The following is a 12990-nucleotide window of genomic DNA, read 5'->3' on the forward strand; positions in this document are numbered from 1 at the left end:
AGACTTTGGGATCCTTTTCCAAGGTGGGGTGGCTCTATTTACATTACACACAAATGAGGGAACCTGAGCTCCTTCTGGCCCTGTTGTGGCCCTTCTCGCCCCCCAAAACACACACACATACACACCCCATCGCCAGTCCCAGCTATGGGTAGAAACACACCGTTACCTCAGAAAGACTGCATGGGTGAGGATGGCAGGGCATACTGCACACATACCCTACCCATGTGTGGGGGGTTAGTTAGGGGTTAACAGGCATAGGCTGAGGGATAGTCAGTCAGGGGTTTAGCCAGGATGTAGTATGAAAGGCTGGAGGCAGGGAAGGGGGTCAAATGGGCCATATGTGGGAGTGTACCAAGACCATGGGATAGCTGGGGTTAGACCCTGTAGCTGGGGTTATCAAATCAAATCAAATCAAAGTTTATTTGTCACGTGCGCCGAATACAACAGGTGTAGACCTTACAGTGAAATGCTTACTTACAAGCTCTAACCAATAGTGCAAAAAAGGTGTTAGGTGAACAATAGGTAAGTAAAGAAATAAAACAACAGTAAAAAGACAGGCTATAACAGTAGCGAGGCTACATACAGACACCGGTTAGTCAGGCTGATTGAGGTAGTATGTACATGTAGATATGGTTAAAGTGACTATGCATATATGATGAACAGAGAGTAGCAGTAGGGTAAAAGAGGGGTTAGCGGGTGGTGGGTGGCGGGACACAATGCAGATAGCCCGGTTAGCCAGTGTGCGGGAGCACTGGTTGGTCGGCCCAATTGAGGTACTATGTACATGAATGTATAGTTAAAGTGACTATGCATATATGATAAACAGAGAGTAGCAGCAACGTAAAAAGAGGGGTTGGGAGGCACATAATGCAAATAGTCCGGGTAGCCATTTGATTACCTGTTCAGGAGTTTTATGGCTTGGGGTTAAAAACTGTTGAGAAGCCTTTTTGTCCTAGACTTGGCACTCCGGTACCGCTTGCCATGCGGTAGTAGAGAGAACAGTCTATGACTGGGGTGGGTGGGGTCTTTGACAACTTTTAGGGCCTTCCTCTGACACCGCCTGGTGTAGAGGTCCTGGATGGCAGGCAGCTTAGCCCCAGTGATGTACTGGGCCGTACGCACAACCCTCTGTAGTGCCTTGCGGTCAGAGGCCGAGCAATTGCCGTACCAGGCAGTGATGCAACCATGCTCTCGATGTTGTAGCTGTAGAACCTTTTTGAGGATCTCAGGACCCATGCCAAATCTTTTTAGTTTCCTGAGGCTTTGTTGTGCCCTCTTCACAACTGTCTTGGTGTGTTTGGACCATTTTAGTTTGTTGTTGATGTGGACACCAAGGAACTTGAAGCTCTCAACCTGCAACCCCGTTGATGAGAATGGGGGCGTGCTCTGTCCTCCTTTTCCTGTAGTCCACAATCATCTCCTTAGTCTTGGTTACGTTGAGGGATAGTTATTATTCTGGCACCACCCGCCCAGGTCTCTGACCTCCTCCCTATAGGCTGTCTCATCCTTGTTGGTGATCAGGCCTACCACTGTCGTGTCGTCTGCAAACTTAATGATGGTGTTGGAGTCGTGCCTGGCCATGCAGTCGTGGGTGAACAGGGAGTACAGGAGGGGACTGAGCACACACCCCTGGGGAGCTCCAGTGTTGAGGATCAGCATGGCAGATGTGTTGCTACCTACCCTCACCACCTGGGGGCGACCCGTCAGGAAGTCCAGGATCCAGTTTCAGGGGGAGGTGTTTAGTCCCAGGAACCTTAGCTTAGTGATGAGCTTTGAGGGTACTATGGTGTTGACCGCTGAGTTGTTAGATGCTATAGCTGGGGTTAGACCCTATAGCTGTGGTTAGACCCTATAGCTGTGGTTAGACCCTATAGCTGTGGTTAGACCCTATAGCTGGGGTTAGACCCTATAACTGGGGTTAGACCCTATAGCTGGGGTTAGACCCTATAACTGGGGTTAGACCCTATAGCTGGGGTTAGACCCTATAGCTGGGGTTAGACTCTATAGCTGGGGTTAGATGCTATAACTGGGGTTACACCCTATAACTTGGGTTAGACCTTATAACTGGGGTTAGACCTTATAACTGGGGTTAGACCCTATAGCTGGGGTTAGACCCTATAACTGGGGTTAGACCCTATAGATGGGGTTATACTCTATAGCTGGGGTTACACCCTATAACTTGGGTTAGACCTTATAACTGGGGTTAGACCTTATAACTGGGGTTAGACCCTATAGCTGGGGTTAGACCCTATAACTGGGGTTAGACCCTATATCCGGGGTTATACCCTATAGCTGGGGTTAGTCCCTATAACTTGGCTTCAAACAGGGTCTAGCTTACAATGTCTAGGGGCAGTGATGGTAGAGCAGAATGCAGACACACTGTGATGGTAGAGCAGAATGCAGACACACTGTGATGGTAGAGCAGAATGCAGACACACTGTGATGGTAGAGCAGAATGCAGACACAATGTGATGGTAGAGCAGAATGCAGACACACTGTGATGGTAGAGCAGAATGCAGACACACTGTGATGGTAGAGCAGAATGCAGACACACTGTGATGGTAGAGCAGAATGCAGACACACTGTGATGGTAGAGCAGAATGCAGACACAATGTGGCTCTTGCGGCCAGGACCAGAGACTGCCTGGCTTATCCTACAGCCTGCAGCTTGAGTTGAGCTGGGGGTTAATGCTCTGCTGGGGTTTAGCCTAGCTGTGTCCAGCTGTATCCAGGCCTACAGCAGTACAGTGCAGTATGTGGGTCAGGAGGGCTTCTAAAACTCTGCTGATTTCAAGCTACCTCCTGCCTAGGGGCCAAGTATCTCTCAGCTGGAGCCAGGCACAGGTTTTCAAAAGATCATTGTCTCTCTTTGCTGGTCTCTCACTCTTTAATCTCCCACCCCAATAACTCAGACACACCTGTAGGATTGTCAAACATTTGCCTGACGACAGTACTTAGCACATTTGAACAGATTGTCGGGGGGTCTCTTTTGTGTTCAGAGAGCAAAGACATTGAAGTCGTCAGCCACTCAACCTTGTTAAAATACTCCAAACCAGAAGGTGGCAATAGCCTTGTTTGGCAATGCATGTGTGTGTGTGTTTGGCTTAGTTTTTGATATAGATTCAAATGTTAGCTAGCTAGCTGCACTAACGTTGCTATTTTGTAGAACTACCAAGATGGTCACAGCTCGAGAACTACCTAGCAAGATGTCGAAGAAACAATTGAATTCACCATAATCCCTACTGCCAGTGCCAGCCCATAGCCAAATGTTTAGCTTGCTAGCTAAGGTTAGCATATTCACTAGCTAGAACAACTTAGCTAGCTAGCTAAGGACACTGCAGTAACTTGGCAGCTAACAGGCAGCTGTTTTATGGAAACGAATCCATTGTGATTTAATTATAATGTCAATAGTAGCTACAGTATTAAAATAGCTTGGAGGGAAAATGTAGTGTTGTGTGCATTGCTTCTGTGTACTACTTAACTAGCTAACATCCTATAGCTTACATTGCATATGAAGTGTGACTGGCTCATGACATTTAACCATGTATTTACGGAGGAAATGCCCTCTTTTTTCCTTTTTGTTGTCACTCCAGTTGGCTTCCCCATGTGGGGTTTTGTGCTCTCTGATTGGCATCAAGTAGAAACGGCAGGTTCGTCGCTACCGGGTCAGCGCGCAGCAGGTACCACTTTTCTTATAGCAAGAGAAGGAACGGCTTCCCACTGTTACAAGTACCTATAGGCAGTTTATCAGCAGTGAGATTCTCGGTGTTTCATTCTTAACCTCTCACTCTTTCTCCCTCATCCAAACTGCTCTCTCTCTCTCTCTCTCTCTCTCCACCTGCAGTCAGTCCGTTCATGCACCCCTCCAGAACATGTGTTGTCCATGTGTTGTTGGCTCAGCAGCCACACACATGTGTATGTGCTCAAACACACACTGCCCTGTGTAATCTGTGCTGAAAGCCTGGCAGGTGTGTGCAGGTGTTCCATACATCCCTCGACACCAGGGACTCAAACATGTCTGCATTCTCACACACACTTGCATACAGACAGAGACAGACACATAGACACAGACAGAGACACCATAGAGAAACATACAGGGACATAGACAGAGACACAGACAAGGACACATACAGAGACACAGAGAGACAGAGACAGACACATAGACAGAGACACAGACAGAGACACAGACAGAGACATAGACAGAGAAACATACAGGGACATATACAGAGACACAGAGAGACAGAGACACAGAGACAGACACAGAGACACAGACAGGGACACATACAGAGACACAGACATAGACAGAGACACAGCCAGATACATAGACACAGACAGCGACACAGACAGATACAAAGACAGAGACATAGAGACACAGAGAGACAGAGACACAGACAGAGGCACAGAGACACAGAGAGACAGACACATAGACAGAGACACAGACAGAGAAACATACAGGGACATAGACAGAGACACAGAGAGACAGAGACACAGAGACAGACACATAGACAGAGACACAGACAGGGACACATACAGAGACACAGACATAGACACAGACAGAGACACAGCCAGATACATAGACACAGACAGCGACGCAGACAGATACAAAGACATAGAGAGACAGAGACACAGACTGAGACACAGACAGAGGCACAGAGAGACAGAGACACAGACAGAGACACAGAGCAGCACACTGACACAGAGATAGAGCATAACACAATTTACAATGACTAACTAAAGTACTATATCAACATTTATTACCCCTACCTACATGTACAAAGTACCTCTAAAGTACTATATCAACATTTATTACCCCTACCTACATGTACAAAGTACCTCGACTAACCTGTACACAATATACAATGACTAACTAAAGCACTATATCAACATCTATTACCCCTACCTACATGTACAAAGAACCTCTAAAGTACTATATCAACATTTATTACCCCTACCTACATGTACAAAGTACCTCTAAAGTACTATATCAACATGTATTACCCCTACCTACATGTACAAAGTACCTCTGAAGTACTATATCAACATGTATTACCCCTACCTACATGTACAAAGTACCTCTAAAGTACTATATCAACATCTATTACCCCTACCTACATGTACAAAGTACCTCTGAAGTACTATATCAACATGTATTACCCCTACCTACATGTACAAAGTACCTCTAAAGTACTATATCAACATCTATTACCCCTACCTACATGTACAAAGTACCTCTGAAGTACTATATCAACATGTATTACCCCTACCTACATGTACAAAGTACCTCTGAAGTACTATATCAACATGTATTACCCCTACCTACATGTACAAAGTACCTTTATTGTGTAACTTGTTTTTTTATTTACTAAATATTTTTCTTATATCTGCATTGTTGGTTAAGGGCTTGTAAGTAAGCATTTCACGGTAAGGTCTACACCTTGTATTATTGTATTGTATTCTTATTTTTATATATATATATATTTAAAAAATGTAACCTTTATTTAACTAGGCAAGTCAGTTAAGAACAAATTCTTATTTTACAACGACGGCCTACCCCAGCCAAACCGTAACCTGGACGACGCTGGGCCAATGTGACATTTTTTTTTTAAATGGTATGGTAACAACAGTACAATAGATGTATAGTTTTAGTTGCAAAATAATATTTGAACGGAGTGAAAAGGAATGGAAACCAGGTATTTGATACCATTCCACTAGTTCTGCACCAGCCATTAGCATGGGCCCATCCTCCCCAATGAAGTTGCCACCAACCTCCTCTGCCAATAACAGACCAAGAACAGATTTAAGACAAAGCTTTATTTACATATGGCAAGCAGTGGAAAGGACCATCTCTGCTGGTTTAGGAATCATATCAACACATCTCATGATAAATCACAAAGTCATTTGTAGTAGAGCATCATGTTCCTGACAAATTGGCAAGGATGGCACATACAAACTCTTTATAAAAAAATCTGGCCCAAAATTATTTGAGGCATTTATAAAAGTTTGATTTGAAAATGTTAAAGCGCAGATGTTTCAAATGGCTTTGGTTCAGTTACCTATTGGATATAGGATTTAGACTGCCTTTGGTTCAGTTACCTATTGGATATAGGACTTAGACTGCCTTTGGTTCAGTTACCTATTGGATATAGGACTTAGACTGCCTTTGGTTCAGTTACCTATTGGATATAGGACTTAGACTGCCTTTGGTTCGGTTACCTATTGGATATAGGACTTAGACTGCCTTTGGTTCAGTTACCTATTGGATATAGGACTTAGACTGCCTTTGGTTCAGTTACCTATTGGATATAGGACTTAGACTGCATTTGGTTCGGTTACCTATTGGATATAGGACTTAGACTGCCTTTGGTTCAGTTACCTATTGGATATAGGACTTAGACTGCCTTTGGTTCAGTTACCTATTGGATATAGGACTTAGACTGCCTTTGGTTCAGTTACCTATTGGATATAGGACTTAGACTGCATTTGGTTCGGTTACCTATTGGATATAGGACTTAGACTGCCTTTGGTTCAGTTACCTATTGGATATAGGACTTAGACTGCCTTTGGTCATTCTGATATGGTCAACTGACTTGTGATCAAAGCACACAAATCCCAATGGCTTGGTTCTAGTAAATGTTATATAGGTGAGGAGTGTGGTGGGGAGGTGTAATGGAGGAAAAGGTGCCAGGTGAGGATTAGAGGGGTGAGGGAAAAATATTGAGAACTTGGGGGGGTGGGGGGGGGGTAGTCAGGGATAAGTGGATAGGGTCTGGAAGAGATGGACTAGGAGGTGTGAGGGAGAGGAAGGAGGTAAAAACAGAGGGATGAAGAGGTTGTGATGGGAAGGAGGTGAGGAGATAAGGGAGAAGGAGTGAGGGGATGAAGGGTGAGGAGGGAGAAGAGATGAGGGTCAACTGTTGAGGTCAGAGCTAACACATATCTCAGTACTCTGCCTCCACAGAACACCATACAGACAGCTGTCCACACACACACCTGTCCCAATACATGTATGCTGTGTATGTGGACTATGAGAGACGACATTCACTTTCTACACACACGCCAGCAGCTGCACTATGGTCACAGTCCCGGACCAGCCGGCACCGAGGGGTATGCTGGGAATTAACTACATGTCCAGCTGTTCCCTCCACACACATATTAATTTGATTGACCTCACAGTCAACATCAAGTCTCTATGCATAACAACAATATGAAAAACATTTACTTGTTTTCAATTGTCAAGTGTTTTTTTTACAAATGGAAGGCACTTCGGAATTCAAAAGAGTTCACTTATAGGCAACACCCTCCCATCCCTGTCCTTCAGGCCACGAGGTTGCTCAATGGGGGTGCCTAATACCCCTCCAAATTGATGGATGACAGTGTTTGGGGATCCATCCCCCTCCTAAACATTGTCTGAGTGGTCCTAGGTCTTTCAACCCACTACAGTCGGTTCCTACTTTCACCCAGAGCAACTTACATTCTGTATCGCAGTAAACATCCCTTATGGGGAATAGATCAACCGTGGCATCTTCGGCCAGACGTTCTGAGCCGCTGGGTCAGTGTGTGTCTAGGAGGCAGGGCAGCAGCCGGAGGCCGTGTGTTTGTGTAGCAGGGACATGCGGCTGAAGGTGCGAGAGCAGGAACCACACTGGTACTTCTTCACCTCAGAGTGGGTCTGCATGTGGGCCCGCAGGTTGGAGCGATCCGCAAATGCACGGTTACAGTGTTGGCAGGAGAACGGGCGCTCACCTGAAAGGGAGAGAGACAGATGTTAGGAGACTTGTCTTGATAAAGATTGTGTAACCAAAACATCAACGATGTGCAATCCCCTTTGCTGACTCAAGCCTTTGATTGACTTCTTTCCTCACATAAACACAGAGATAAGATAGTGTCACAAGGAGCAATAACATGTGTTTACACCTCAGGGGACATTAATGAATATCAATGCCTAGCTAATCCCTAAGCTTCAACCAGTTTGAACTGGAAATGTCAACCTACCAGACCCCCACAGAAAAAGGGGTTTATTAGTCACATGCACAGAGTCGCAGATGTAATTGCAGGGTACAGTGACATTCTTAAGCTCCAACAGTGCAGGTCCAAGAGAAGTGAGTGAAACAATAAAAATAGTGAAATAAATAAGTGTTATTACTATGTAATTACAACTCTCCAACAGTGTAGGAAAGACCCCTATAACAATCCTAGTGCCATATAAATGTAGAGGGTAAGACTCACCAGTGTGCGTGCGGATGTGTCCTCTGAGCAGCCAGGGTCTGGAGAAGGCCTTTCCACAGGTGGTGCAGACACAGGGCAGGGTATGTGAGCGGATGTGCATCTTCAGAGCCCCCAGGCTGGTGTACTCCTTTGGGCAGTTTTTGCAGTGGAAGGCTGGTCGAGGCAAGGCCTCGCTGGGTATGGAACTGATCTCGCTGCCCCTGGGGCAGTGGGTGAGCTGGTGCCTGGAGAGGCCTGAGGGGCTGCTATAGGTCTTGCTGCAGTGGAGGCAGTGGTAGATGTGGTGGGGGTACAGGGCTGGGGGGGTCTGATGTGCGCCCTGCCTCCTCCTCATCCTCCCCACTGCTACTGGAGGGGGAGCTGCTGAGGTCCAGAGGACCCGTGAGGGACACAGGGGACACAGGGGAGAGAGGTGCTGGGAGTGTGTCCATGTTGAAGAGCAGGGCGGTGGGGAAGTAGGTCAGCACGGAGCTGTTGCCCCTCATCGGGAGCTCAGCAAGAGGATAGCACTCTGGGATGACTGCTGGGAGAGGGGGGAGAGATGTTTTAAATGTTTAGAGAGAGCTGGAGGGGGTGAGAGTCAGTTAAATCTAATTACACAGGTAACTTGTTTTCCTTCTCAGTGTCTTGTTACAGTCAAACTCAAGTGTTCCATGCAGTCCTGTTCCAACCATATGACTCGATTAGCAAACTTCCCAATTCACCATAGGCACCGCACCATAGGCCACAAAGAGATGGGACACAACTCTTTCACACACACACTTAAATGCACCAATAGAAAATGTGAACCCTTTCCTGTTAAGCGTCTTGTGCACCTTGTTACACACTAGGTGCCAAGGTTGACACAACCGTATTCACAAACTAGCCTCTCTGGCTCCGACTTAATATTGTAAATGGAAATCCGGAAAACTCAAATAAATATAATATGTTGGAATTCATTACATTATCATACATTTAGCAAATTCGTAACATACATACGAAATGGATGATGACGTCCACGTAACATACTATTTTAAGTATCCCAGATTTACTTTTACTATGTTACATCTACTCCTGAGTCCAGGTTGCAGCAGCGCTATTTCCGCAGTTTATTGACACCGGATCGCAAAAACACTGGAGGGAACGTGATCCCGACTGTTAAACGGCTTCATGAGGATGTATCAACGGAAAACAGTCTATTTTTTTAGTTGAGCGCTCACCAAGGTGAATTCATGATATCGAACCGTTATGGGGTGCACTTCGGGTGCACTTGCTGTTAGGATACACTACTTAAAATCTAGGCTAACCTCGATTAAAATATACATGTGTTCTCATAGTCATTTGAACAAAAATAGCTCACAACTAGCTCACGACGTTTTGATTTAAACAATTTACCATTCTGGCTTTCCAACTCGCTGTAATTCGGCCTCTTGTTGGTGAAATACTTCTTGACAAGGAATGACCGAGGCATCTTTGCACGCCTGGAATATTTCTGTTTTTGCAGATGAAAAATTACTTCTGCTCTTTCCTTGCAGGGTGGTGCCCGTCTCCCAAACCTCCCAGGGAAGAAATCACAGCGTTCCAAGACACTTCACTATGCACCACTCAATGTTGCACACAGAAGCTGTCCACTCCAAAAGTCCAAAGATACTTTCTTGTTTCCAAAGAGGCGCGGTTGTTGATAAAATGATGATTCAATCGATCACCAGATAAAAGATAAGTTGGAGCTGGGAGTCTGTCCCCTGATATAGCAGCTGAGGGGGAAGAGGGGGTGGGCAAGGATATCCCCGCCTCAAGACACACCCGCCCCAAAATACGCGCCACTAGGATCCTTGCTGACCGCAGGTGCCCGATCGGTGATGGACGCACTTGGCTTGCAGACCAGAATCTATTCATATTACAATCCAAAATTGCTAAATGATTGCAGACGAAGCGCATTCCGAAGAAGATTGTGCAAATACTTAAATGTCCTGTTGTCACCTGTCTGCACGGGTGCGCACAGCCACTGATGATGACTAATTCAACGAAACAACAAACGAAAAACAACAAACGAAAAAAATATTTAGCAGAATTTACGTTTAAAACAGTATTATAGAATGCATACACTGTTTCCTATTTATTTCCTTTTTTAAAAAATCGCTAATTACCCTCAACATATTGTATTTATTTAAAAATAATAGACAGGCCTAATTGAATCAGAATGTTATCTTCAAAACACCGTTTATAAACCCACATCTCAGGTGACATTCCATGTACCCTGCCTAATAGAAATGGGCCTAGAATAAACGCTGTTACTCAGATGATTGCTCCTAAGTGAAACTGGAGCGTCCTCTGTTGGAACAAAGCAACACAGCCACCGAAACTATAATGTGTGACACTGAACACTATTAGTTCAACAACAAATTCAGATGTAGGCCAACTTTTTATATAGTCAATTCTGCACAACTGCGTGTTTTTACGGAGCCATTGAGGGGGTATGGGGCTGTGTGTTATAGCCTATGCCACGTCAACTGTGCTTTGGTTAAAAATGGACTCCAACCTCCCTGAATTATCCACTTACAATGGCAGCATTTACGCGCACACAGGCAAGGAGACATTTGTATTAACGCACTGCAGACAAGCGCACGGTTCTCCTCTTTCCACACAAAGAAGCGTGCTCTTCATTCATGCTCTCCACTGCAGGAGCTCCGCGGGAAACCACCCGACTGCATGAAAAGAGGCGCTGTTCTCTCGCATGTGTTCGCAGTGGGACCGGGAGGGAAATTAACCGAGCCGACAGGAACAATATGACGCCGTAAAACCTCGCTAAAGTGCCCAAGGTGCCATGAAATTCACTGACCGGGTCAACCCCCAGAAGAGGTTACACACAGAGACACTGTTTGACACTTCTGTGTGCCATATATTTAATTGGTTTGTGTCAGGGTGTTGCCTAAGTCAAACTTTGTAAAACAAAAACGGTTTAAGGCAACAGTTAAACATATAAATAAAATTAGGCCTGTAATTCAATGTAGTTTAGGCCTTGTTAGTTAGTAGGTTAGACATCCACAGCTACCTAGGCCGGATAGAACCAGATAACTGGTGGTGTTGAGGTGCCAGTCGCCCTGTCCATTAGGCGTGAATGTAACGGTTCTAAGTGGCCGTGTTTAACATAACGAAAGGGGGGCCAAATGGCATATGCCATCTTACGCCGAGTGAAGGGGTGAGGGGTGTACACCTGTCTATAGACGGCATTGTTCTGGAACCCAGGAATGTCACCGCAACAGCATATGCCTGATGGTTCACACGTCGTTAGCGCGCTTGTTCACACCGACTCCGTGCAGACTGGGGGTCATGGGGGGGGGTGGGGGGGGGGGGGGCAAGGCCGCTCTAAAAGCTAATAGCGTAGACACAAGAAAGTAGTAGAACTATACATCATTCAAATATGACCATTGTAGGTACTTATGTGAAGGTACTATTATCCATAGTGTGCCACACAGAAGCTGCGCTTTTGTGTCAATCAAGTGTACTTTAGGTCACTTTAGGTTTTTTGCCTTTGTTTTTCAGGTGGAGCTTTTGGGTGCTTTGTAGGCCTATAGTGTGTGTGTTTGTGTTTTTGTGTGTGTGCATAGCCTATGTGGTGGTGGGGGAGGTGTCTTGCTTTCTACTATCTTGCTTTTAGGAGTTTATCCTTTAGGTCTTTATCCTTATGGTAGCCTATATTGTTTACTTTAATCTGACATCATTAGCAGGTAACTTATTTGCTAAATCAAATCAAATTGTATTGTATTTGTCACATGCTCAGAATATTGTGTCGTGTTGTCCTGGTGACATTGACCTGGTGACATAGAGCGAGAGGGAGCAGGTTAAATGTGAAAAACTCTCAGTTAAGAACAGATGTCTTCCACTTGTGGCCTGAGGGGGTTATCAGCCTCTCTTCATCCACTCTTTAGTCTTTCTTCATCCTCTCTTCAGCCTTTCTTCATCCTCTCTTCATCCTCTCTTTAGTCTTTCTTCATCCTCTCTTCATCCTCTCTTCAGCCTTTCTTCATCCACTCTTTAGTCTCTCTTCATCCTCTCTTCAGCCTCTCTTCATCCACTCTTTAGTCTCTCTTCATCCACTCTTTAGTCTTTCTTCATCCTCTCTTCATCCTCTCTTCAGCCTTTCTTCATCCTCTCTTCATCCTCTCTTTAGTCTCTCTTCAGCCTCTCTTCAGCCTCTCTCCATCCACTCTTTAGTCTCTCTTCAGCTTCTCTTCAGCCTCTCTTCATCCACTCTTTAGTCTCTCTTCATCCTCTCTTCATCCACTCTTTAGTCTCTCTTCATCCTCTCTTCAGCCTCTCTTCATCCACTCTTTAGTCTCTCTTCATCCACTCTTTAGTCTTTCTTCATCCTCTCTTCATCCTCTCTTCAGCCTTTCTTCATCCTCTCTTCATCCTCTCTTTAGTCTCTCTTCAGCCTCTCTTCAGCCTCTCTCCATCCACTCTTTAGTCTCTCTTCAGCTTCTCTTCAGCCTCTCTTCATCCACTCTTTAGTCTCTCTTCATCCTCTCTTCATCCACTCTTTAGTCTCTCTTCAGCCTCTCTTCAGCCTTTCTTCAGCCTCTCTTCATCCACTTTTTAGTCTCTCTTCAGCCTCTCTTCAGCCTTTCTTCAGCCTCTCTTCATCCACTCTTTAGTCTCTCTTCAGCCTCTCTTCATCCACTCTTTAGTCTCTCTTCAGCCTCTCTTCATCCACTGTTTAGTCTCTCTTCAGCCTCTCTTCAGCCTTTCTTCATCCTCTCTTCATCCGCTCTTTAGTCTCTCTTCA

General features: G+C 45.3%; 1 protein-coding gene across 1 annotated transcript; it reads right to left on the reverse strand.

Annotated features, from left to right (window-relative positions):
- Positions 1-5791: 5791 nt before the first annotated feature.
- Positions 5792-9984, reverse strand: snai1b (snail family zinc finger 1b). The gene is given in 4 exon segments (XM_029621077.2): positions 5792-7742; positions 8226-8518; positions 8520-8748; positions 9600-9984. Coding segments are annotated over 4 exon segments (780 nt in total). The 5' UTR covers positions 9676-9984; the 3' UTR covers positions 5792-7560.
- Between the last annotated feature and the right edge of the window lie 3006 nt (positions 9985-12990).

This window comes from Oncorhynchus nerka, linkage group LG20 (genome assembly GCF_034236695.1).
Source record: "Oncorhynchus nerka isolate Pitt River linkage group LG20, Oner_Uvic_2.0, whole genome shotgun sequence".
Classification (NCBI taxonomy): Eukaryota; Metazoa; Chordata; class Actinopteri; order Salmoniformes; family Salmonidae; genus Oncorhynchus; species Oncorhynchus nerka.